The sequence below is a fragment of the Manis javanica genome, chromosome 16, assembly GCF_040802235.1.
Source record: "Manis javanica isolate MJ-LG chromosome 16, MJ_LKY, whole genome shotgun sequence".
NCBI lineage: Eukaryota > Metazoa > Chordata > Mammalia > Pholidota > Manidae > Manis > Manis javanica.
In genome coordinates, this window is record NC_133171.1 from 57,102,365 (window position 1) to 57,127,375 (window position 25,011).

The following is a 25,011-nucleotide window of genomic DNA, read 5'->3' on the forward strand; positions in this document are numbered from 1 at the left end:
GAGCAGCTTGTCCTTATTCAAGTTGTGTTTGATTCCTGCCTTCGTAGCCCCATAATCTGAGTACATTTGGGCTCTGTCATTGTTGCCTCCTGTGGGGCTCAGCGGAAGGGTGCTTGGGGCTTGAGGGGTATGCATGTGTGTGTGTGTGTGTGTGTGTGTGTGTGTGTGTGGAGGACATTCTTGAAGCCTGGGCAGCCTTATAAATAGAGGTCCTCTGCAGGTCACCTCACCACACCCATTTTCTCATCTGTAACTGGGGCTAGACTTGAGACAAAAGTCAAGGGTGTGAAAGTGTGTTGAGCAGTCTCGAAAAGTCTGTGACTGGCACTGTGACAACTCTGGGGGAGAGATTCTGGAGTGGCAGCACTCATGGGCTGCTGACAGGCCCCAGGACCCCAGAGTCCTGACCATGGGGGCCGCCCCAGGCAGAGGCAGGCTCCCCTGTTGAGGGTGCTTCTCGGGGTCATCCTCCTTCCAGGGTCGGTGCAGGCGGCTTTGTGAGCCCAGTGCCAGCCCGAGTGGCCCAGGGATGGATGCCTCTTCAACTGGACCCGCCGAGGAGGGACTCCTGGGGAGATGGGGAGAGCAGAGGCTGGGAGCAGCTCAGTCGGAAGGTGCAGCCAGGGTCCATCACCCACGTGTCCTTGGCCTTGGGAGGGAGCTGCCTCCTCTGCAGTGGCCACAGCCCTCCCTCCACCCTGGTTAATAATTTAGTTTCTCATCCATATGAAATGAGGGTGTGATGGGAGCTGTGGGGGAGTTGAGTGCATTGTTTGCTCTTCAGGCTGCAGAGAGCAGGACCTAGGGGCTGGCAGGGGGTGGGGGCAGGGCAAGGGGGGCTCCAGGTGACCCTGCCCCAGCCCCCTGTGTCACCCCTTGGACTTGGAATTCTCTCCCGGCTCTCAGAACCTTGTGATGAGAAGCACTGGACAAGAGGGCAGGCTGGTGAAGCTGGAGAAGTTGCCTTTCATGTTCTTTCCTGTCTCATTTGAGCCTTGGCCTAGAAATAGGCCTGTAAGCAAAGCTCTGTGGCCCAGAAGCAATGCAGCAACTCAGCAGGGTGGGACTTATACCTGATTGTACCCTGGGGTGTTTAACACACTTTTGTAGCACTCGGAAAGCTCCAGGCCTCTCTCTATGACCTGTTGTGAACATTAGTCCATTAATCGTCACAGGGACCTATCCCACGAGGTAAGTCCCACCATTATCCTCATTTTGCAGGTGAAGAAACAAGCCTGGGGGATGAAGTGACAGGTCCAAGGTCACACAGCTGGAGCTGGTGGCCTGGGGTTCTGGCCTAGACAGTCTGGACCTAGAGCCCAGGCTCCTGCAAATGCAGTGCAGTGATAGTGGGTCGTGAGGGGCTTGGCTGGCCATGAGGGCCACGTGGGTAGCCGCAAAGCCCATCCCGTCTCCAGCCCTGAGGCCACACTGGAGAAGTTGTGGACTCTGGCCTGACTGAACTTTGTCCCCAGAGCCAACTGAACATTTGCTCCCCAACTGTCAGATCTTGAGTACTTGATCTGACAGTACTTGAGTACCTGACCCTTGACCTCTAACCCTGAGGTTGGGGTAATGAATCAGGTTCTACCCTTGATCACAGGGTGTTAGGGGCCAAGGGAGGGATATGAAATGTGCCACCAGCTTTGTGGGAGCCCTGGGTAGGCAGGGCACAGTGGCCATCCACTGGCTAAAAATGCAGGAACCTGAGGGAAGAGCTGAGGACTCCTGGGACCTCAGATCAAGTGCAGTCCAGGATGGAGGGCAGGGGAAGGGGCTGTTGCCAGGAGGCCTGGCCGGGTGGCCTGGGGCTTCCCTCTCCCGGCCTCAGTTTTCCTATCTGTAAAATGACAGAATTGGAGCAGATGATCCCTATGGTCCTGCCGTCCCCAGCACTGTGTCCCATGGTTTCTAGTATCCACTCAGCAATCTGTGAGTATCTGCCCTGAGCTAGGCTGAGAATGGAGTGGAGTTCCAGCCACAGGGCCAGCTGAGTGACCTGGATAACTGAGGGGTGACAGATGCCACAGGCTGGTCTTCTGCACATCCTGATGGGGTGGCGACTATCTTTCTAGGTGTGAGGGGATTAAATGGTGGATCAGACCCCAGGGATAGCAGTGTGTTCCCCTGTATCCTGTGTCTGCCTCTGAGGTATCCAAAGCAGGGGGATGGACGCAGTGACCTCTGAAGTACCCAGGAGAGCAGGACCTGGTGCCAGCCCATCCCAGTGTGGAGACTACACAACAGGTGTGGGAGGCCCATGGCCCACTGAGTACAGATGCTCTGCCCTGCCCTCTAGCAGGGAGGCATGGTGTGTTGGGTGGGGCTTATGAGGGTGACTTCTGTGTCTTGGCCTTGTGGAAAGAGGCTGCAGGCCATGCTGTGTGAGGGGCTGTGGCCTCAGGAGGGGTCAGGCTCCTCTAGTGCTCTTCTCATCCTCTCCCTTCCTCCACCCAGGGTCCTCCTGCCCCCAGATCCCCTCTCCCTTCCTCCCCTCCCCTCCCCACACTCCTGTCTCACAAGCTGGCTCTTGTCATAGTGTGGTGCACAGGCTTGGCACAGGGGTGCCTGGGTTCAGTTCCAGCTCTGCATGGTTCTGGAACATCACTGAGCTTTTCTGTGCCTCAGTTTCTTCATCTCTATAATGGGGACAATTACTCCCCTCATAAATTGTTGTGAGAATTCCTTCAGTCAATATACAAAAAGGGCTTGGAACAGTCCCTGGCACAGTGCAGGTTCTCAGTAGCTCTGGTCTGCTCTGGACCAGGAACTTCTGTTGCACACCTCAGAAACCCACCATTCTGCCTACTTAGCACAGTAGCAACATGGATTAGTCACCTCCTCTGTACCAAGTGTTTTCTGTGCCTCATCTCATTTAAGCCTCACAGTACCTCTGAGGCAGGATTGTGGTCCCATCTTGCTGAGAGGACACCAAAGAGCTTGCATGGGGCCCAGAATGGAGGGTTCAGGTGTACCCAGAGCCCAGGGGGTGGGGATGGGGGGCCAGAGCTCCAAGGCCACAGTGCCCTGGGAAGCCCCTGCAGTTTGCAGTAAGAAGGTGGTAGGTGTGGGCCCCCCATTTTGCAAAAGCTCACTAGCCCTGAAAAATGTGGGGTTGGTCACTGAGGTCGGGGAGGAGTGGGTGGGATGATGGGGACTTCTGGTGTCTGGGTGAATGGCAGCCACTGAGGGCATCAGGAAGCCTGGATACCTGTAGCCAGTCTCTCACCCTCTCTGAGCCTCAGTTTCTCTACCTGGACCCTGTGGTGAGACAGCATCCCTGGCTGGAGTGGCTGCCCATGGGTGAGTTGCTGTAGGGCTCTACTGCCTCACTGACAGGCATAGCTTGAGGCCTGGCGATTTCTGGGCCAGTGCCAAGGCCAGCCACTCCCAGGATTATTAGTCCAGGCCAAGCTGGGGTGGGCAGGCAAGCACTGCAGCCTCAGGGAGCCCTTTGGCTCACTGCCTTCCAAGGGGGACAGTGGTAAGGAGGCCTGCCCTGGCTGTTCTGGGGCCTTGGAGCCCAGGGCGCAGTGGCACAGTGGTGAGGGCAATGGACTTTCTCCTTCACCCTTCAGGACTCTCCCCCAGATGCCTCCACAAGACCACCTCCTGGGGTGAGGGAGCAGGCGTCAGGAGGTCTAGCTGTGCACAGATGGGCTGTGCCTTCTCCCTGGCCTCGGGGCTGCTCTGGTTCCCACCGTCTGGTCTGTGAGGGTGTAGGCCCCAGGGCACCCCCACTCTTGGTGTTTCATTGCAGACCGGGAGCGCATTGGGCAGGACTCAGCCTATGAGCAGGAGGGGAAGGTGCAGTTTGTGATTGACGCCGTGTATGCCATGGGCCATGCTCTGCACGCCATGCACCGTGATCTGTGTCCGGGCCGCGTGGGCCTCTGCCTGCGCATGGACCCTGTGGATGGCACCCAGCTGCTCAAATACATTCGCAGCGTCAACTTCTCAGGTGGGGCACAGTGTGGGGCACCACCCAACTTGGCTGCCCTGGGCCATGCAGCCAGTGGAGGGGTCCTGGGGCTCCATGGGGTGGGAGGGAGGTCTCTTCAGATGTTTCCAAGGTTAAAACTACCCCAGATGTTCCAAGCAGGGGCCCTCCAGAGGTGTCTCTGCCCAGGGCTGATGACTCTCCCTGCCTCTGGGTAAACACTCAGCAAAGAAACTGAATGTGTGCCATGCACTGGCCCCCACAGGCATCGCAGGGAACCCCGTGACCTTCAATGAGAATGGGGATGCACCTGGGCGCTATGACATCTACCAATACCAGTTGCGCAATGGCTCTGCCGAGTACAAGGTCATCGGCTCCTGGACTGACCACCTGTACCTCAGAGTAAGTGGCTGGCAGGGGGCCCTGGCAGGGCTGGAGAGAGTCACCCATGCCATCCCTCCCCCTGGAGGGGAGGTCAAGCCCAGGCAGCTGCTGACTAGCCCCTGGGCTTGCTGCTGCCCAGCCGGGGTGTCCTTATGTGCCCCAGCCCAGACCTCGGAGGGCCCAGAGGCTCCCCTAAACGGGAGGGCAGCTGGACTTCTGTTGCCATTGTCCTCCCGCCCTTTCCCTCCGCCTGGGGCCTTCCTGCTGCTGCCTGCTTGCAGGGGAAGACTCCGGACAGACTATTCACACTCAAGTGAAATGGCTCCCAAGGTGTGGTAGGTGTGGGGAAGTAAGGCGCAGGGGTGGGGGCCATGTTCGGACAAGGGAAGATGATGTCTTAAGGGCAAAGCACAGTCAGATGGTGGGGTCTCTGGCCAGTGTAGGGAGCTATTGAGAGTTTTTACTCCAGCACCATCAAAGTACATTAGGAGGCCATCATTTTTCTGAGTATCATCGTGGGGTGGATATCTCCTGGGTCGTCCTAGCCAGTTTCCAAGCTCACAGTTGTCCCAGGGATGTGGTGGCCTCAGTGTCCTCCGCTGTGGGCAGAGCCATGTTTTTGGAGAGGAAGCACTTGTGGTTCATTCCCCAAGGAAATGTCTGTGGACTTGGGCCTTACCTTGCAAGGTGAAGGGGTGAACCATGCTTGAGGTGGGTACAGAGTGACAACTAGAGGGACAGAGAGACTTCGGAGGCCCAGGCCCATGTCTGGCCTCAGCTGTCTTTGTTCCAGATACTGGGAGAGTTGTTGCTGTCATGTCCCTGCTGTCCCTTTAATAATCTCTTCCAGCCTGAGCTCCCTGAGCTCTTCAAAGCGCTTTCTGCTCATGATCTCATTTAGTCCTGACAATCTCCTAAATCAGAGGAAGTATCTTGGAAACCCAGCCTGAGGGCTGTTCTGAAGACCGCAGGGCTTGGCACACCCAGAGCCCCTTCCTGTAGTCATGCTCCTCGGGTTGCAGAGTGGAGACAGACAGACCCGGGTGGGTGGGAGCACCTGGCGAGGTGGGACAATACCTCAGACAGAGGTGCTGTGGCCCTTGGTGCGGTGCGTGGATTGGGGGCAGGGGAGGGCTCAGTTCCCTAGAAGCAGCAGCTGCTGGTCCTTACTGAGCTCCCACGGTGGACAGCTACTGTTCTCAGCATATGCCCTTGCTGTGAGGACAGCCCTGGGAGGCAGGCCCTGTTACTGCCCCATTCCACACATGTGGGAGGTGAAGGCAAAGTTTGTGGGTATGGGGTGGCAATGGACTCCTCCCCTTCCCAGTGATACAAGACCCGTCTGCCAGCATGGATTTGGGGGACATGGGGAGGAGGGACTGGACCTCCACCATCATCCTTCCCCACTGTCTCCTGAACGCCCGGTTTGGGCTGCGTTGTGGAGGCTACGGAGCAGGCAAGGCTCGTGGTGGGGTGTGAGGAAAAGACCTCGCCCTGCCTGTCATTATCTTCTTCCAGGGTCTGACAGCCAGGTGGCCTCTCATGGCCCATGCCAGGATCTTTCTGCTTCTTCATAGATTCCACAGAGATGCACTTGGCTCCCACTGGGTGCCAGCTCTGTGCTGGGGGCTGGAACTGCAGCAGGGAAACAAACACAAGGCCTCTGCCTTTGTGGGGCTGACATGCTGGGGAAATATAAAGAATTTCCATTATGACATCTAAATGGAAGCCACAAGAAGTAACAGGGCAAAGTGGCTTCATATCTGATATCATTCGATCAGGTGGGAAAACGAAGGCTCAGAGAAGTTGAGGTGTTTGCTCAAGGGCACACAGCCAGCCAGCAACAGAATTGTGAATCCAGGTTTTAACGACATTCACTGTTCTTCCCACTGAGCCGCAGTATTCCAAACACCCACTGCCATCTGTGGTCTCACAGCTCCGATGCACAGGGACTGCCCGACCTCATCATTCCTGCGGGTTGGCGGCACAGGTCATTGCTGTGCTCTTTGGCTTCTAGGGGGCCACACAGCCCTGTTGTGCCCAGAGCCACAGAACAAGCTGCTTCCTTGAGGTTTTTCTTCCCACCTACCATGAGGCCTTCTTTGGATTCACCACCCACCCTCTCCACCCCACCCTTTTCCTCCGCTCAGAAGCCCTCCCCTTGGGCCCAAAATCAACTGGCTATTCTTTCTCTAGCAGGGGTAACCCAGCACAAAGGGCCACTTTATTTAGAACAGATGCTTTGAATATGGCTCCCAAGTGTTGTCAAGCTTCCTTTTGCCCAGTGCCTGGAGTTCTTTTGGGCCTCTTGCTTACTTCCCAGACTTCTGTAAACACATTCCACAGGGCATGTTGGAGCCGACACTCATGCGGCTCCACTGCACACAGCAGTTGTGTCTTCAGACATGTAACGGTGACTAGCAGTAATTTAGTGCAAGACATAAAGAAACACTAACTCCTGGGCACACGTTAGGTGTCCTGATCAAACCTTTGTTCATTGCTCTCTGATGAACCCAACTCCCTGTGCTGCCAGGGGGAGGCCCTGTGGGCTGAGCCGGAGGGCATCACATGTCCCACCCCAGTGTGCATGTGGAGCACCTGCGGGGTTTTGCTAAAACGCAGATTCCGAGTTGGTACATCTGGGGTGGGCCATTATTTCCAGCAGGCTCCTGGGCGAGGCAGCTGCTCCTGGTCTGGGGGCCCCTGTGAGCAGCAAGGCCCTGAAGTTGGGAGTCAAGGACTCCTGAGCTCGCTCTGCTCTGTTCTGTGACCTTGGGTTGTCACTGCTGCTCTCTGGGCTGTTATGCCCCTTGAGGATTTTGGCTCTGATCAGGATTCCCTGTAGGTCAGCTGTGCCTGAATCATGCCAAGAGAACTTATTTAACCTGCTGTTAGATTCGGCAGGTCCTGGTGGGGTCTGGGCAGCTGGATTTTAGCCGTCTAACCAGGTGATTCAGGTGTGGACTACAGGGTGCCAGCCAGTGGGGCTGGTGGCATCCCCTGAGGCCTGCGCCTCTGTGCTGTCATTGCCAGATAGAGCGGATGCATTGGCCAGGGAGTGGGCAGCAGCTGCCTCGCTCCATCTGCAGCCTGCCCTGCCAGCCGGGTGAGCGGAAGAAGACAGTGAAGGGCATGCCGTGCTGCTGGCACTGTGAGCCCTGCACAGGGTACCAGTACCAGGTGGACCGCTACACCTGTAAGACATGTCCCTATGACATGCGGCCCACAGAGAACCGCACGGGCTGCCGGCCCATCCCCATCATCAAGCTTGAGTGGGACTCGCCCTGGGCCGTATTCCCCCTCTTCCTGGCTGTGGTGGGCATCGCTGCCACACTCTTCGTGGTGGTCACCTTCGTGCGCTACAACGACACACCCATCGTCAAGGCCTCGGGCCGCGAGCTGAGCTACGTGCTGCTGGCGGGCATCTTCCTGTGCTATACCACCACCTTCCTCATGATCGCTGAGCCTGATCTGGGTACCTGCTCTCTGCGCCGCATCTTCCTGGGGCTGGGCATGAGCATCAGCTATGCTGCCCTGCTCACCAAGACCAACCGCATCTACCGCATCTTTGAGCAGGGCAAGCGGTCAGTCAGTGCCCCGCGCTTCATCAGCCCCGCCTCACAACTGGCCATCACCTTCAGCCTCATCTCCCTGCAGCTGCTGGGCATCTGTGTGTGGTTTGTGGTGGATCCCTCCCACTCGGTGGTGGACTTCCAGGATCAGCGGACGCTCGACCCCCGCTTCGCCAGGGGCGTGCTCAAGTGCGACATCTCAGATCTGTCGCTCATCTGTCTGCTGGGCTACAGCATGTTGCTCATGGTCACGTGCACTGTGTACGCCATCAAGACACGCGGCGTGCCGGAGACCTTCAACGAGGCCAAGCCCATCGGTTTCACCATGTACACCACCTGCATCGTCTGGCTGGCCTTCATCCCCATCTTCTTTGGCACCTCGCAGTCGGCAGACAAGGTGAGTGGCCGGGGCTGGGGGGCGGTGGGGCTGATGAGCAGGCAGCCCCCGAGGCTGTTGGCCTCTAGCCCTGCTCCAGAAATGCTTCTTTCCTGCCTCATTCTGGTTTCTCTCCCTGCGGCAAGTTTGTTCTCCAGGTTCTGGCCTCTCTCCACCCCTGCTTCCTCTCCCTCTCCTTGGCCTCCTCTGTCTCATCTCCTCCCCGGCTCCCTTCGCCTCCCCCCACCCCCCACCCTCCTGTTCCTCCTTCCGTACTCCTCTTCTCCTTCCCTGTCTCCCATCCCACCTTTCTTCTTCCCATTACCTTCCCTCCTGACCCATTCCTCCCACTCCCTTCTATTGCCTTGGGTGCTGCACCCATTTTTTTCCAGACTGTCCTCTCCCTGACCCCTCTTCCCTGCTCAGCCATCTTCCATTTTTCTGATCACTCCTCTCCCCCTCCTCTGCCCACCCCTCTTGCTGCCCTCAAAGGACCCCCATGGGTCCCTGAGGTGGGAGATGTGTCAGGCCCTCCCTCTCTCCCTGGCCCCGAGCTACCCCAGAGCCAGGAGCCTGGGGTCAGCCGTACCAGCTGAGGGGGCAGGGGCTGCCCAGGGGGCTGCCTCCTGCTGGTCCTGGCAGACTGTCCTGTTGGCCTGGCCTGAGAGGCCCTGTGGACTCTGCCCACATCCAAGCCCTTGCACTGCCTGGGTTCTGGGGGAGGTTTTCACTGAAGGATGGGAGTCACTGAAGTCAGAGGCCAGGGACGGAGGATTGTGGAGACAGAGGACCACAGCGCCTGATCTGAGCTCTATCTAATTGTGGGAACCTTGGCAAGCCAGCTGGCTGCTCTGCCTCAGATTCTTCATCAGTAAATTGGGGCCATGATCCTTCCCCTGAAGTCCTTGCAGGTGTAGCAATCATATGACATGATGGGTGTAAAAGCGGTTTCCCCACTCTAAGGCGGCTGGAGCTGAGGAATCCAGAGGAGGGCGTTGGGGGGACAAGGTCAGAGAGGTGACAGGGCAGAAGTCTCAGGGCTCAGAGGCTGCGTGAGGGATGCTGGTTTTTACCGTGGGTCAGAAGTGAGCCACTGTGGGGCTCTGAGCAGTAAGTACACCTTCTGGGGTAGGTCAGGGGGTCCTTCTGGCTGCTGGGTGGAGCCCTGAGGAAGGCGACCAGGAGCAGGATGGTGGGTATGGAGACGACTAAGATCCCAACCAGAGCGACTGGCAGCAGGAGTGATAAGGGGGGACCTGGATGTGTCTGGAGGCAGGCTGGCTGGATTTCCAATGGTTTCCACATGGGGTGAGAAATGCAGAGGGGAGTCAAGGGTAACCCCCTGGTCTTTGGTGTGAGGGTCAGAGGGAAGGAGTGTCTGTGCTCTGAGGTGGGGAAGATGTAGAGGAGCCTGAGGGGAGTGGAGACCAGGAGGTCCTGTGGACGTGCTAAGCTGGGGATGCCCATTAGATATCTCAGCACGGCTGTTGAGTCAGCGGTTGAATATGTGAGTCTGGAGTTCAGGGCGAGGGCTGGGCTGGAGACTAACTGGGGAGAGGCATCAGCCCAGGGGTGGCACTTAAAGCCACGAACCCAGGCTTGAGCTCCTGGGGATGCTTTCCTTTCAGTGAGGCGCTTACCAAAGCCACGACAGATGGGGTGCTTGACAGGTGCCAGGTACTTTGCCCAACAGCCAGCAGGCTCCACAGCAGTGGACGGGAGCAGATACCACCATTGCCATTTACAGTTGAGGACACAGAGGTACAGAGAGGCAGTGCCTGAGGTCACACAGCCTGTGGGTGGCGTGGCTCACCTTGACCCTGCTCTGCCTCACTCAGGAGCCCCAGCTCAGGCCACATTGCTCCCTGAAGCTCTGGGACCCCTCCCCTGCCCCGGAGCTTCCTTGGTAGGTACCACCTCTTCTCCAGCAGCTCCCCAAGAGCAGGATCTGTGCCCTGTGCTCTGAATCGCTTGGGTGTGGCCCAGGGAGGCCTGTCTTCCCATAGTGCTCTGGGGGTGGTTCTGGGAAGCAGACCTTGGGGCTGGCAGTGCGTGTCCTGACATCGGCGATCAGGCCTGGCTCCCAGGGCGTTCCATACACACACCTGAGCCAAAGCAGCCACTGGGTCCAGCTCGCACTGTGAGCCCAGTCTCCAGCCCTCACTGGGCCTAGGACGCCCTTCCTGCTGAGGGCAGGGGCAGGCAGAGGCCCCCACGCCCTGCAGCACCCAGGGGGGCCACAGAGCAAGCAGGGGAGGCTGCCCCACACTCCAGGAAGCCGACAGCTGAAGAAATTACCCTTAACAATACCAGGGGCCCCTTCCCTGGTCTCCTCAGGGAGGAAAGGTGCACAGCCAGGAGGCCCACAGCATGATGGTTAAGCCCCTTGCTCTGCCTTCTCATAATTTCCTCTGGCTGCCTGTTGGCCCACTGCTCCCTATGGGGGTCTCTCATCCCAGGGTATTAGACCCTCTCACCTACAGATGCTGGAGCCCAGCCCTCCCTCTCAGCCCCTGTCTCTCTAGCTGACCCTGCCTGCCTCTGATTTCTCCCCTTTTTTTTTTTTTTTTTTGAGAGGGCATCTCTCATATTTATTGATCAAATGGTTGTTAACAACAATAAAATTCAGTATAGGGGGGTCAACGCTCAATGTACAATCATTAATCCATCTCAAGCCTAATTCTCGTCAGTCTCCAATCTTCTGAAGCATAATGAACAAGTTCTTACATGGTGAACGAATTCTTACAGAGTGAATAAATTCTTACATGGTGAACAGTACAAGGGCAGTCATCACAGAAACTTTCGGTTTTGATCATGCAATATGACCTATAAACAATCAGGTCAAATATGAATATTCATTTGATTTTTGTACTTGATTTATATGTTGATCCCACATTTCTCCTATTATTATTATTATTTTTATTTTTAATAAAATGCTGAAGTGGTAGGTACATGCAAGATAAAGGTAGAAAACATAGTTTAGTGCTGTAAGAAGGCAAATGTAGATGATCAGATGATCAGGTGTGTGCCTATGGACTAAGTATTAATCCAGGCTAGAAAAGGGCAGCAAGACATCCACGGATGCAGAAAATTTCTCTCAAAACAGGGGGGGTGAGGTTCTGAGCCTCACCTCTGTTGATCCCCAAATTCTCACCTGATGGCCCCCCTGCGACTGTGCCTGTCTTAGGTTGTTCCTCCCTTGAGGAATCTTACCCGTCTCTGGCTAACCAGTCATCTTCTGGGGCCATACAGGGAAATGTAAAGTTGGTAAGTGAGAGAGAAGCCATATTGTTTGCAAAGGTTAGCTTTTTACTTCTTTGCAGATTTATGCCCTGTGGCTTCTATGCCCAGCACTTGTCTCGAGGTATCTTTACCACCTGGAGGAATTATGATACTCGGTAAATTCGATCTGAGGCACGAATTCTATTTAAGGGTTGTAATTAGGAAGGAAGAAGAAAAGCTATAGATGTAGCATATGAAGGAAACTTGGGAGGATTGATTATTTCTTTGACATATCTTCTTGTATAGTACGTTAAGTATGTATAGGTTTTAAACTACTAACTAATTTGCACACACATATTAACATAATAGGAATACGGTGACATAAACAAAGCAAATCTATAATTACCATCCATCTCCAGTGAAGCCAAGAAAACCAGTTAGGCACCCTAGGCATTTGTGAAAATTTATCTATGATATGATGGATATTGTCCAACTGTACTTGAACCATCAGACAAATTAAAGCAGCCCATTTCTGGGATCTGTTCACATCCCATATGTTCTTTTAACCATAGATAGTCTATAGTCATGAGATTTTGGGGTGCTACAACTTGCACCCCTCCCAACTCCTGGTTGAGTTCCAACAGTACAGATCCGGTCAAATTCGTTGTCTCACTGTATGCACATGCCAGCCTAGACATCTCCCTCCTCATTCTTATGGCAAGTCCAGGAGACAGTGGGCTGGATGCAGCCACAACCGCAGCATCGTCCGGATCCCTGTGGAGGCTTTTTGATGATCATCCCCCGGCACAAGTCCTCCAGAGAGTGCTGATGCCGGAAGCTCCTCCTCATATCGTATCTTAGTTCATTTTCTGGGTATCCAAGCTAGGCCTTGATCTTCTGCATAGAAACAAAGAGACCCTTTGCCCACACTTTGACATGCCCTCTATACCACTGTGCAGAACTCATTGGAGGTCAGCACACAGTAACTGCTTTTTTTTTTTTTTTTTTAATTAAGAGAAAGGAATATTATCAGAAAAGAGTACCTCCATAGCTGATCATCTGACACCCTTTAAGTGATCAACATTAAGGATATTTAAAGCATGCGTTGATCTTTGATTTACCAATAGTTTTATCCTGTTAAGGAGTAATCCCCCTTTTCTTTCTTTCTTTCTTTTTTTTTTTTTTTTTTTTAAATTTTTAATCTACACTTACATGAAGAATACTATGTTAACTATGCTCTCCCCGATATCAGGTCCCCCCTAACAACCACATTACGGTTACTGTCCATCAGCTTAGCAAAATGTTGTAGAGTCACTACTTGTCCTCTCTGTGTTGTGCAGCCCACCCTCCCCTTGTTCCCTCCCCCCCATGCATGCTAATCTTAATACCCCCCTTCTTCTTCCCCCCTCTTATCCCTCCCTGCCCACCCATCCTCCCAGTTCCTTTCCCTTTGGTACCTGTTAGTCCATTTTTGGGTTCTGTAATTCCACTGCTGTTTTGTTCCTTCAGTTTTTCCTTTGTTCCTATACTCCTCAGATGAGTGACATCATTTGGTATTTCTCTTTCTCCGCTTGGCTTATTTCACTGAGCACAATACTCTCCAGCTCCATCCATGTTGCTGCAAATGGTTGGATTTTTCCACTTCTTATGGCTGAGTAGTATTCCATTGTGTATATGTACCACATCTTCTTTATCCATTCATCTACCGATGGACATTTAGGTTGCTTCCAATTCTTGGCTATTGTAAATAGTGCTGCGATAAACATAGGAGTGCATCTGTCTTTCTCAAACTTGATTGCTGCGTTCTTAGGGTAAATTCCTAGGAGTGGAATTCCTGGGTCAAATGGTAGGTCTGTTTTGAGCATTTTGATGAACCTCCATACTGCTTTCCACAATGGTTGAACTAATTTACATTCCCACCAGCAGTGTAGGAGGGTTCCCCTTTCTCCACAGCCTCGCCAACATTTGTTGTTGTTTGTCTTTTGGATGGCAGCTATCCTTACTGGTGTGAGGTGATACCTCATTGTAGTTTTAATTTGCATTTCTCTGATAATTAGCGATGTGGAGCATCTTTTCATGTGTCTCTTGGCCATCTGTATTTCTTTTTTGGAGAACTGTCTGTTCAGTTCCTCTGCCCATTTTTTAATTGGGTTATTTGTTTTTTGTTTGTTGAGGCGTGTGAGCTCTTTATATATTCTGGACGTCAAGCCTTTATCGGATCTGTCATTTTCAAATATATTCTCCCATACTGTAGGGTTCCTTTTTGTTCTATTGATGGTGTCTTTCGCTGTACAGAAGCTTTTCAGCTTAATGTAGTCCCACTTGCTCATTTTTGCTGTTGTTTTCCTTGCCCGGGGAGATATGTTCAAGAAGAGATCACTCATGTTTATGTCTAAGAGGTTTTTGCCTATGTTTTTTTCCAAGAGTTTAATGGTTTCATGACTTACATTCAGGTCTTTGATCCATTTTGAGTTTACCTTTGTATATGGGGTTAGACAATGGTCCAGTTTCATTCTCCTACATGTAGCTGTCCAGTTTTGCCAGCACCATCTGTTGAAGAGACTGTCATTTTGCCATTGTATGTCCATGGCTCCTTTATCAAATATTAATTGACCATATATGTTTGGGTTAATTTCTGGGGTCTCTAATCTGTTCCACTGGTCTGTGGCTCTGTTATTGTGCCAGTACCAAATTGTCTTGATTACTATGGCTTTGTAGTAGAGCTTGAAGTTGGGGAGTGAGATCCCCCCTACTTTATTCTTCTTTTTCAGGATTGCTTTGGCTATTCGGGGTCTTTGGTGTTTCCATATGAATTTTTGAATTATTTGTTCCAATTCATTGAAGAATGTTGCTGGTAATTTGAGAGGGATTGCATCGAATCTGTATATTGCTTTGGGCAGGATGGCCATTTTGACGATATTAATTCTTCCTAGCCATGAGCATGGGAAGAGTTTCCATTTATTAGTGTCCCCTTTAATTTCTCTTAAGAGTGACTTGTAGTTTTCAGAGTATAAGTCTTTCACTTCTTTGGTTAGGTTTATTCCTAGGTATTTTATTCTTTTTGATGCAATGGTGAATGGAATTGTTTTCCTGATTTCTCTTTCTATTGATTCGTTGTTAGTGTATAGGAAAGCTACAGATTTCTGTGTGTTAATTTTGTATCCTGCAACTTTGCTGTATTCCGATATCAGTTCTAGTAGTTTTGGAGTGGAGTCTTTAGGGTTTTTTATGTACAGTATCATATCATCTGCAAATAGTGACAGTTTAACTTCTTCTTTACCAATCTGGATTCCTTGTATTTCTTTGTTTTGTCTGATTGCCATGGCTAGGACCTCCAGTACTATGTTAAATAACAGTGGGGAGAGTGGGCATCCCTGTCTGGTTCCCGATCTCAGTGGAAATGCTTTCAGCTTCTCGCTGTTCAGTATAATGCTGGCTGTGGGTTTATCATATATGGCCTTTATTATGTTGAGGTACTTGCCCTCTATTCCCATTTTGCTGAGAGTTTTTATCATGAATGGATGTTGAATTTTGTCAAATGCTTTTTCAGCATCTATGGAGATGATCATGTGGTTTTTGTCTTTCTTTTTGTTGATGTGGTGGATGATGTTGATGGATTTTCGAATGTTGTACCATCCTTGCATCCCTGGGATGAACCCCACTTGGTCATGGTGTATGATCCTTTTGATATACTGTTGAATTCTGTTTGCTAATATTTTATTGAGTATTTTTGCATCTACATTCATCAGGGATATTGGTCTGTAATTTTCTTTTTTGGTGGGGTCTTTTCCTGGTTTTGGTATTAGGGTGATGTTGGCTTCATAGAATGAGTTTGGGAGTATTCCCTCTTCTTCTATTTTGTGGAACACTTTAAGGAGAATGGGTATTATGTCTTCTCTGTGTGTCTGATAAAATTCCGAGGTATGATTTCTCCCCTTTTTAAGAGCTCCCCTCAGCAGGGATTATGAAAAGGAGCCTCTGAGATGATCTCTTCTGAGGCACAGAGAAGGGCAGCGACTTGTCCAGGGCTACACAGCAGGCTGGCCTCACATCCGTGTGTGACCATAAGACGCCACTTTGGCCCTGAGGGCATGGCACTTGGGATGTGCCCCTCCCTTTTTTGTGCTTCTGAATGAGGAGGGAGTAGAGGGCATGAGCTCTGAAGTCCCTGCCAGTTCCGACCACCTGGCTTCTTGGAGGCTTAGGCAGCCTCGGGGCTGTATTTGTGCTCTGTCACATCAGTGCTATAAAATGCCCCAGTGGAAGCTGCAGGTCTGGCTGTCCGTGGTGTGTGTATGGAGTGGGGTGGGGCTTTTGTGGGGAGCTGTTTGTGCATACTGACGTAGGTGTGCCTTTTGGTGCATGATGAGTGGTGGATGGGCGGTGTGTATATGTGTGCGTGTGTGTGGGTGTGTGCATGCAGACTGAGTGGAAATGGGCAGGGGTGTGGGCCAAGGGGCTCATGGGTGCTGGTATGTGAGCTCGCTCACAGATTAGGTGTGTGTGCCCAGCAGTGTATGTACAACTGTGTATTGTGTTCAGGCATGTGTGCAACTGTGTATATGTGTACCTGGGTGTGTGAAGGGGGTTGTGCATGTGTGAGCCCTGGTGTGTCTGAGTGTGGCTCTGAGCTCAGGTGTGATGTGTGAGTGCAGAGATGCATGTGTGTACAGGTGTATGTGTTGGGCATGGTGTGTGCACACACACTGGCAGGTGTTCAGCTGTGCCCGTTCCCAGGGTGCAGATGCTGGCACAGAGTGAAGCTGTCTGTGCTGCTCCAGTGAGCAGTCACATGGATTTCCCAGCATTAGCCCGGATTTCCAGGGCTTACCACTGCGGCCATGTGGCATTACCCTGCCACCAGAGCGCAGTTTCTCCACTGTGTGGGTTACTGCTGAGCTAGGCTTGGGTGGGACCTGGTCGCAGAGACTGAAGTTCATTTGCCTGGTTTGTACATATCCTGTACCACCTGGGTTGGCTTGGGCAGAAGCACGGAGCAGACAGAACTCCTCAGTGGCCCCCACCAGGACCCCCTGCCCCTGCACCTGCTAGGCCTCACACAAAAACAGAAAATTCACCCATCTCCACAGCAGCTCTTTTCTGTGCTCTCTGCCCCACCCCAGGGGGACCTGTCCTCCCCCACCAAATGCAGCTCTGACATCTCCCTCTGGGAGGCAGTGACCCGTGAGGCTAACATAGGATTCCTTGCCGAGGATGGAACGCAGCAAGGGCCTGCCCAAATGGGAGAGGAGTGGTGGCAGTCCAGGCACCTCCTACTGGGAGGTGGTGAACTCACACCCTCAAGGCTGCCTCTCTCCGGCCTGCCTTTGAGACCTGCATCCATGCCTGGGTCCCATCCCTTAAGGGTGCTTGCTGGGTCCTGGAGGTTCTAGAGGACCGTTGCTTCTCTGATAGGGTCAGGCTACCTCCTCCTGGTGACGACACACACCTCCAAACGGGGCTCCAGAGCAACACGCGATCCAGTAGTTGAGTGGAGCAAGGAGACCCTGGAGCAAGGAGAGGGTCTGGCGGTGGGGGTGTAGTCCCACTTATGCTTGCACAGGGCCGGCTGCCCCCAGCCTAGGGATAGCTAGAAGATACCCTAGGCCCCATGCTGCGGGGGTCCCAGGAGATGGGGAGCAGCTTTGCTCAGGTTTGATTTGTTTATACCCCTGCCTGCTTATTTTTTTGCAGAAAGCCTCCTAGATGGAAAAGCAAAATAGAACAGGACACTGAGGATCATGCTCGTTCCTGTGCTCAGAGCTGGCTCCAGTTTTCAGGGCCCTGTGCAAAATGAAAACGAAGGCCCCTTGCTCAAAAATTATTCAGGATTCAACACGGCAGCGGCAGGGTATTAAGTCAAGCCTGCATGCCCATGGGGCTGACTTTGCCTGTGTTAGTGGAGGGGGCTCAGCATCCTATGGTGAGTCAGGGCAGAGTGAAGTCTGGAACACTGGGCTGTGTCCACTGCAGGGCTCACTCTCTCTAGAGATGGGGTCTATCCCTGGTCCCACCACCTCCATAGAGTCTAACTGTACCCTTCCCGCCATCAACAAGGTGGGCTAAAGGGCCTAAGATGGGTCTCTAACTTAGAAACACAATCTCTAAACCCAAGAACCCCCAGTGTGAAAGCAGAGACTGTCCCTGCCCTCAGGGAACCCCCCAATCTAATGAGGGAGACATACCCTGTCCCCAGGGAACTTCCAGGCCAATGATAAAGACATGGTAATGAGCCTGTTCTTGATTTGCCCAGACCTCCACTATTTCCTCCAAGGGTCTCTTACGGTACTCTGGAGCCTGTGACCCTGTCCTGCTTCTGCCCTGGCCACCAGCCTCATCTCAGCCAGCACCCTCCTACTGGCTGTTCATGACCTCTCCTGTCCATAGCTGGGAGGCAGCTCTGTGCCCCTGGTGAGAGTGTGGATTGCCTGTGAGGACTGGGGAATAACTGTCTGTGTCTGGAGGGAGGGAGCTCCCTGGGGAACAGGCTCCCAGCTCCCTGCACCTGTGACATGTTCTGAATGTTGGCAAATTAAACAGCCTCTCCACACTCCCAGCCTCCCTCCCCCTGGCATTGCAAGTTCACGTGCCTTCACAGTCTGTGCTTGGGTAGCCTCATGGTTTGGGAGAAGTAGGTGCTATCATCCATTGCACTGATGAGAAAACTGGGCACCAGAGGGGGGAATCAGACTCCCCCAGGGTCACACACCTCTCTCCTTTCAGACCCTTGAGCTTCTCCAGCCCCTCTGCCAAAGGTAAGAAATCCTGTGAAGGGTGGCTGGAATAAAGGCCTTCAGGTCCAGGTCATGAGGCACTTAAGGAGAGGAGCAAGAGATGGGGAAGGATGTGAGAATGGGAAGCACGGCCCCTACCCTTAGGGGACTATCAGACGAGGCCAGGTCTCCAGTGACCGCAAGAAGCAAGTTCAGACCCATGGGCCCCACTGCTGGGCTGGGTATAAGGAATGAAGGTGTCTTGGGAGTTTGGATAGAGCTGGGGGTCAGGGAGAACTTCCTGGAGGAGGTGGCACATCGGCCAGGCCCCAGGGGAGGGGGCCCAGCCCTGGAAACTGCCGATTTAAGGAGCAGAGTGTTTCCTGCCTTCCCCATGCCCAGACCTGGGGGTCCCACCCTGGCTAAGGGGAACCAGAGGAGCAGCTTTGGCCTGGAGCACTGGGAAGGAGGGAGGAGGTGGGGAGTGGATGCCAGGCAGGCGGTGGGAATTGTTAGGTCCTGCCTGGAAGGCCCCACTATTGAAGAATGGATTATCCGACACCCAGATTAATGGACTTTCATTTTGCTAAGCATCTGTCACCGTTAGTGCTGGTTAGTGAGTGTGAAATAAGCTTTGACTGTCCTGCCACAGTGCGCTGGGCTGGGCGCTGTGGATCCCGTGCCAGTGGCCTGCTCTGCATAGTCACTGAATGGGGGTCTGGTCAGGGGGCTGTGGCTGGCCACTGGGAGTTACTACAAGGCACCAACAGATGTTCACCTCACTCCCAGCCTTGTGCAGGAGGCTGCTCCTGAGGAGGGTCAGCTGTGGCCCCCTGAGGCCCCTCCTCAGGTACCTCCCCCTTACAGCATATAGCAGTGGGAAGCCTTCTATGCACATGCCATGTGCCAGATGTGTTTCACATACCTTTACCACTTACTGAGTCATTTCGTCCTCTCAACAGCCCTAGGAGGTGAGAGCTATGATTATTACGCCTATGTTTAGGTGAGGAAACTGAGGCACAGGGCTGGGACTGGTCCAAGATCACACAGCTAAAAGTGGTGTTGCAGGAAGTGAATCTGGGGATTCTGGTCTAAAGTACCACGACTCCCTTCTTCCTGAAGCCAGTGGGACCCAGGGCACGGCCCTGGGGACCATCCCAGCTGGGTCTGTCTCTGGGGTCAGGCCTGGGCGGAGCCCACTCTGACACCTCCCACGACCCACCCCCAGCTGTACATCCAGACCACGACGCTGACCATCTCGGTGAGTCTGAGCGCCTCGGTGTCCCTGGGGATGCTCTACATGCCCAAGGTCTACATCATCCTCTTCCACCCGGAGCAGAACGTGCCCAAGCGCAAGCGCAGCCTCAAAGCCGTCGTCACCGCTGCCACCATGTCTAACAAGTTCACCCAGAAGGGCAGCTTCCGGCCCAACGGGGAGGCCAAGTCTGAGCTCTGCGAGAACCTGGAGGCCCCTGGTGAGTGCCTGGCCCCCTCCCACTCCAGCTGGGCCTCTCAGGCCCCGCCTCCTCCTCCGAGAGGGCCAGCCCCAGATCCCTGCCCTGGGCACCTCCTCCCCAAGCCAGGTCTGCTGGGGACACTGGGAGAAACCTGAGGTGCCAGGACAGCTTCCCTCCACCCAGGCAGTCCTGGTACTGGGGAGAGAACCCAGGGCACACACACCTGGGCCTGTGCCCTTCCAGGTCCTCTGGAAGAAGGGGTTGTCTAGTGGTCTCCTGCTCTCTGGCCTTTTGGTAACCCGGGCGCTGAGGCCCTGGTGCTATCCCAGCTGTCCCCTAGCAGAGTCCTAAGAGATGGGGACTCAGAATGTGGGTACCCCCCTTACCCTCAAAGAGTAAGAAGGGGTGGGGTGGGGCAGAGGGCCTCCAGAGGATGCAGCTCTCAGGTAGCAGGGGTTCCCCAAAGGATTGTCCAGGGAGACCCTGGCAGTGGAGGGTCCTGCTTTGATGGGGATGTGGTGGGGGGGAGGCAGGAAGGGACAGGCCCAAGGTCCAGGCCTGGGCAGAGCAGGTTCCTCAGGGCTGGAACGCGCACGGGAGGGAGCAGGGCCACGCTCTTTGCCGACTTCTCTGGTCCCCCTGAAGCTCTGAGTGAGGAGAAGAGACAGGCAAAGGTAGGGGGGGTACAGCTCAGGCCTTGGGGACCAGTATTAATGGTGATCATCTCTCGGATCCTGACTGTGCCACCCTTACCATGTACGTTTTCATTTTAGCAGCAACCTTGAAAGGCAGGTAATTTTATCATCTGTGTGGTACAGATGAGGAAAGGGAGGCCTGGAAGAGCGAGGGACTCCCGGGTCACACGGCCTGCAGCTGCAGGGCCAGGCCTGCTTTCCACTGTGGTATCCCACAGCATGCTGCCACCTGGGACGGAGGCCTCTGCCCTGGGGTGAGCCATAGGGCCTCCTGTGTAGGGGGTGGGCCTCCCTGGGGCCTGCTTCCAGCTGCTCCAGGGTGGGGGAGATCGTGGGGTCACTGTGGTCACCCCGGCCCCGCTGGAGACCTGGATCTCCCCCCTGGATCTCCTGTAAACTCCCAGGTTGATTAAACAACAGCTCTCCTGCCTTCCCCTTTCCTGGATGTCCTGGGGGGCATCCCCCCCTGGGGGGGGATGTTGGTAGGGGAGGAGGGGCGAGAGTTTCAGATCCTGGTGGACCCAGGAGGTAGCACTTTGCTGCTTCCCTCTGCTCCTGGGGGAAAGGCCAGAAGTCAATGGCAGCAGGAGGGATGCAGGCTAGACTATAGGGAGGCCCAGAGCACAGGCTGCAGAGAGGAGGCCCTTTGTCATCCACCCAGAGAACAGGGATTTTTTTTTTACTTTTCAGAGCCCTCTCCCCTGTTGAGTGATCTTCACAGCAGTCTTGTGAAGGACTAGAGGTAGGCTAGAGGTTTGATTCCCTGCTGAAGCCCAGGGAGGGTGAGTGACTCTGCTGAGGCCACACAGCACTGGCCCCAGACAGTATCTTTCCCTTGACCCTGACTTCTTACGGCTTCCCTGTCTCTGGGGCCCTCATTCTCTGTGTGGAGCAGCATACCTGGCTTCTGATACCCCCACCTCCTGTGGCTGATTCCCCGATGGCTGTGGTGCTCCACTTCCCCCCATCCCACAAATGACCTCTGGTTCTGTCTGGTCCTGCTCCTCCTCCCAGAGCACTGGCTTCCCTGTACCTACAGTCCTAGGGCTCCCTTCAGATGCCACCTGGGCCCTCCACTCTGAGATGGGAAAGGTCAGATTCTGTGGGTGCCAAATAGGACTCCTCACCTCTGATCTTTTGTGTCTAGATCTACAGAAACCCCAAATGCAGCCTCTAACCAGGCCCTTCTGTCCTGAGCAGAGACCTCTCCCTGCTTCCTGCCCTCTGCCCCACACTCCTGACTTCGTTCTCTTTCCCATGGAGACATATCCTTCCTGTGCCCCATCCCTCGAGGCCCTCCTCTGCTGGTGGAGGAGCAGGTGTGTCCAAAGGAGCCAGAGCTAGTGGGGCATTAATCCTCCAGAGGCTACAGGTGTCTACCCGGAGATAATACTCTGACCCCAAAGGGTGACACTCATGGTGTCACAGGCCAGAGGGGACCACGGAGGGTGAGGCCTTCACAGAGAGCTCTGATAGTACCTCACCGACATTGCTGCCTCTGCTCTGCTCAGGCTGGTCACCTGGGCACAGGGGACAGGCAACAATTACCCGCCTTGCCGGACAAGGAGGGGTGTGGAGCACGGTGAGGGGAGGCCGAGCACTCCCCGCTCCCTGCTCCCTGCAAGGAAGGGTGAGCGCTGCCCACTACCCCTGCCCCTTGTGGTAGGGGTGGGGAGGGGGCAGAGGCCAGGGCTCCTTGCCCTCATTGTCTCTCAGCTCAGTGCCAGTAGGGGTGATGTGAGTGCCAGGTGGGAGCCAGGTGATTTATTTGGTGATGCCAGACTGAGGGGCTGTGAGCAGGAGGAGTGGGGAGGTGGCACTCTTGTGGAGCAGGGACATTTTTCACTCTGTCACTGGCAGGCCACCTATCTTTAAACAAACAACAGAATAAATAATTCAGGGGCCCAATTGCAGGCAGATTGGGTGCAGAGACATGGGGCAACAAATGGGGGCTGTCAGCTTGTGCCTGCCACTGCCAGCTAATTATTATCTGAGGTGGTGGAGACAGCAAGGACCTGTCATCATCAGAGGGTGGGTTCGGGGCCCTCCACCACACCCCTCAGCTCTCTCCCAGTACTGAGGGTGCCTCCAGAGCGTCGCCCTCCCGTCCTGTCCTCATCGCTGCAGTTATTGCAGCCCTGCCCTTCGCCCACCACTTGGAAGCGTTCATAGTATTTTCATCCATCCTATGGCTGAGAGCCAGCCAAGCGTCTGTTATCATTCCATTTTATAGATAAGGGAATTGAGACTCTGGGAGATTCAAATTGTTGGGAGGGCCACTTGGCAGCTGCTGACATCCCCGATACTGGTGAGGGCAGGACTGGACCCCAAGTCTCCTTACTCCTGGCCAGAACTCTTCCTTTTGAGCCTCACAGTTTTGACCCCTGGGGGCTGGGGCAGACAGGGTGAGACTGAGGCTCTGCTGAGGGACTTGGGGGCCCTGGGCTTGTAGCTGAGGACTGAATGCACCTCCAGGTTCAGGAACCTATGCACTGGATGGAGACAGCTCCCGTCTTAGAGGGGCTCCAGGGGCCCAGCTGTCCCTCGTGTCCCTGTCACTCGCATTCCCCATTTGGTGCCCCGCAGCCGCCCTCAGGTACCCATTTCCCTGCAGTCAGTGGAGGTTCTGCTGCCACTGTGGCTGAGGCTTTCCTTTACCTCTGAGCCAGAGCTGCTGACGGGTTTATAGTTTGGGAAACTCAGTTTTATCAGTTCACCCAGGGGGTGATGGGTCCTGAGGGAACTGATTCTCAGCAGCCTGGCTGGCAGGTGCGGGTGTAATTCACGGAGCCAGCTGCCAGCTCTTTTTCTGACCCTGAGGGAGAGGGTAGGGTAGAGATGTGGGGTGGGGGAAGCCCCTTGGGAAAAGAAGTCTAGGCAAAAAGGGTCACCCCTCTCGTGTTTTAGGCAGGGAAACTGAGGCCTCGCAGGGCAGGGAAGGAACTGCCTGAGGTCACAGAGCGAGTTAGAGGCTCCTGTCTTCAACATGCTGATCTGCATGCCCTCCCACCTTTGTGGCACCTGCCATCTGGGGTCCCAGCCTCCCATCTGTCACCCAGCTCCTTTCCCCAAGTGTGCCCCAGCCTAGGCCCGTCCTGGACCCTGCCCCTTCAAAACTGACCCACCTATGGTCCTCTTCTCTTGGTCATCCAGCACCCTGGAGGGACATGGGTCATTTTAGCAATGAAAATGGGAATTCTTTGCACACTGCAAGGTTCTGTGCTCTGTTCTGGATGTATGGGCACCATTCCGTTAGCACCTATCTGGTGCTAAAACTTGAAACTTCCTGGCCATGCTTGTTTCTCTCTGCTTGGATATTTCTGCTGACAGGGAGCTCAGCTGCAACATAAGGCCACCCACTGGTCTCTCGATTCTGGCCAGGGGAAGGTTCTTCTGGTGGATCGCCTGCACTCTGCTTGGTGCCTCCCCACTGGCCCACGGGGTGCCTCAAACAAGTCGGCTCCTTCCCATACTAGATGGACCCCCTAAGAGTTGGGCGCAGCAATCCTGCCTGTGTTAGTGGCCTTCTGGTTATGCTGCTATGACAAAGAGGCCCCAGAACAGAGTGGCTCAAAAAAGATGCTTGTTTCTCTCTGACATAGTAGTACACAGTGAGTGGGCGGCAGTTGAGACCCTGGTTCCTTCTATCTTGTTGCTGCATCAGCTCCCAGAGGGTTGTCCCCGTCCTCATGGCTGAGGTTGGTTTGCTCTCAATGTCTTTTCTGCCCACAGAAGGCAAAAGAGTAAAGTAGAGGAGAAACAGTCTGTTTTAATCAAACAGTATGGAAGTTGCATGCAGTCCTTCCTCTCATATGTCATTAGCAGGAATGTCATCACACAGGGCCACGCTTAGCCGCAAAGGAGTCTGGGAGAGGTAGACCTTCACTTGGCAGTCGTGAGCACAGTGAAAACAAGGAAAGAGGTTTATGGGGAAGAGTGTGCAGCCCACCACACTGCTCCCCTCACTGTCCTCTTCTGCAGGCCAGATGGCTGAGTCTGGCAGATGCACCTCCTTTCCTGAGCAGACAGGATTCTGACGGGGCATCAGGGCAGCTGGCAACAAAGGGCACCATGATTGTCTCCTGTCCAACCTCCTCTCTCCACCCCAACAGGCCCGCTCCCACCCCAGGCTGTAATTCTGCCCTTGCTTACTCTCCACTGAGCTGTCCCTATTCACCAAAGGAGACTGTGAAATTTGGCAGGACAGGACAAAATCAAGGACCTGGCCAGGCTCCTTGCCTCTCTGGCCTCAGTTCCTTATTTTTCATATGGTGGTGGCACTTCTCTGGCCTCCTCACGAGGCTGCTGTGTGGCCTGAGCCCCAGCCAGGTGGAGGTGGAGGGAAGCTCACGCTGTCCAAGAGAGCTGATGCTGTCACCCAGCTCTGGGTGGTGGGAGGGCCTCAGGGAGGCCATGGCTGGGCAGGTGGGGGTACCCGGACATGCAGCCCTGGTCCCAGTGGTGGCTGAGCAAGGGCCAGGGGGATGGGTGCAGGCTCATCCTGAGGCAGGCTCAGACTGAGGCTACAGGGACACCCAGAAATGGGGAGGGTGGCTCACAGAGGTCTGGAGGGACCCAAAGGACTTCCATGTTCCTTGGGTGTGGGAAGAGGGCCGAGTAAGTCATACATCTTAATTTCTAGCCTTCGAGAC

The 25,011-nt window shown here is 54.3% G+C and overlaps 1 protein-coding gene across 7 annotated transcripts in view; it reads left to right on the forward strand.

Moving 5' to 3' along the window:
* The window catches only part of GRM4 (glutamate metabotropic receptor 4), a 213,852-nt gene that overhangs the window by 184,414 nt on the left and 4,427 nt on the right, over positions 1-25,011 (forward strand). For 4 of the 7 annotated variants that reach the window (XM_073224122.1, XM_037000768.2, XM_037000764.2 and 1 more), the window contains 4 exons: positions 3,761-3,961; positions 4,206-4,342; positions 7,358-8,293; positions 19,436-19,682. In XM_073224122.1, coding sequence (XP_073080223.1) covers positions 3,761-3,961; positions 4,206-4,342; positions 7,358-8,293; positions 19,436-19,682 — 1,521 coding nt within the window. Of the gene's footprint in view, positions 1-3,760; positions 3,962-4,205; positions 4,343-7,357; positions 8,294-19,435; positions 19,683-21,049; positions 21,102-25,011 lie in introns of all 7 variants that reach the window. The other 3 variants (XM_037000766.2, XM_037000767.2, XM_037000769.2) reach the window with 3 other exon arrangements.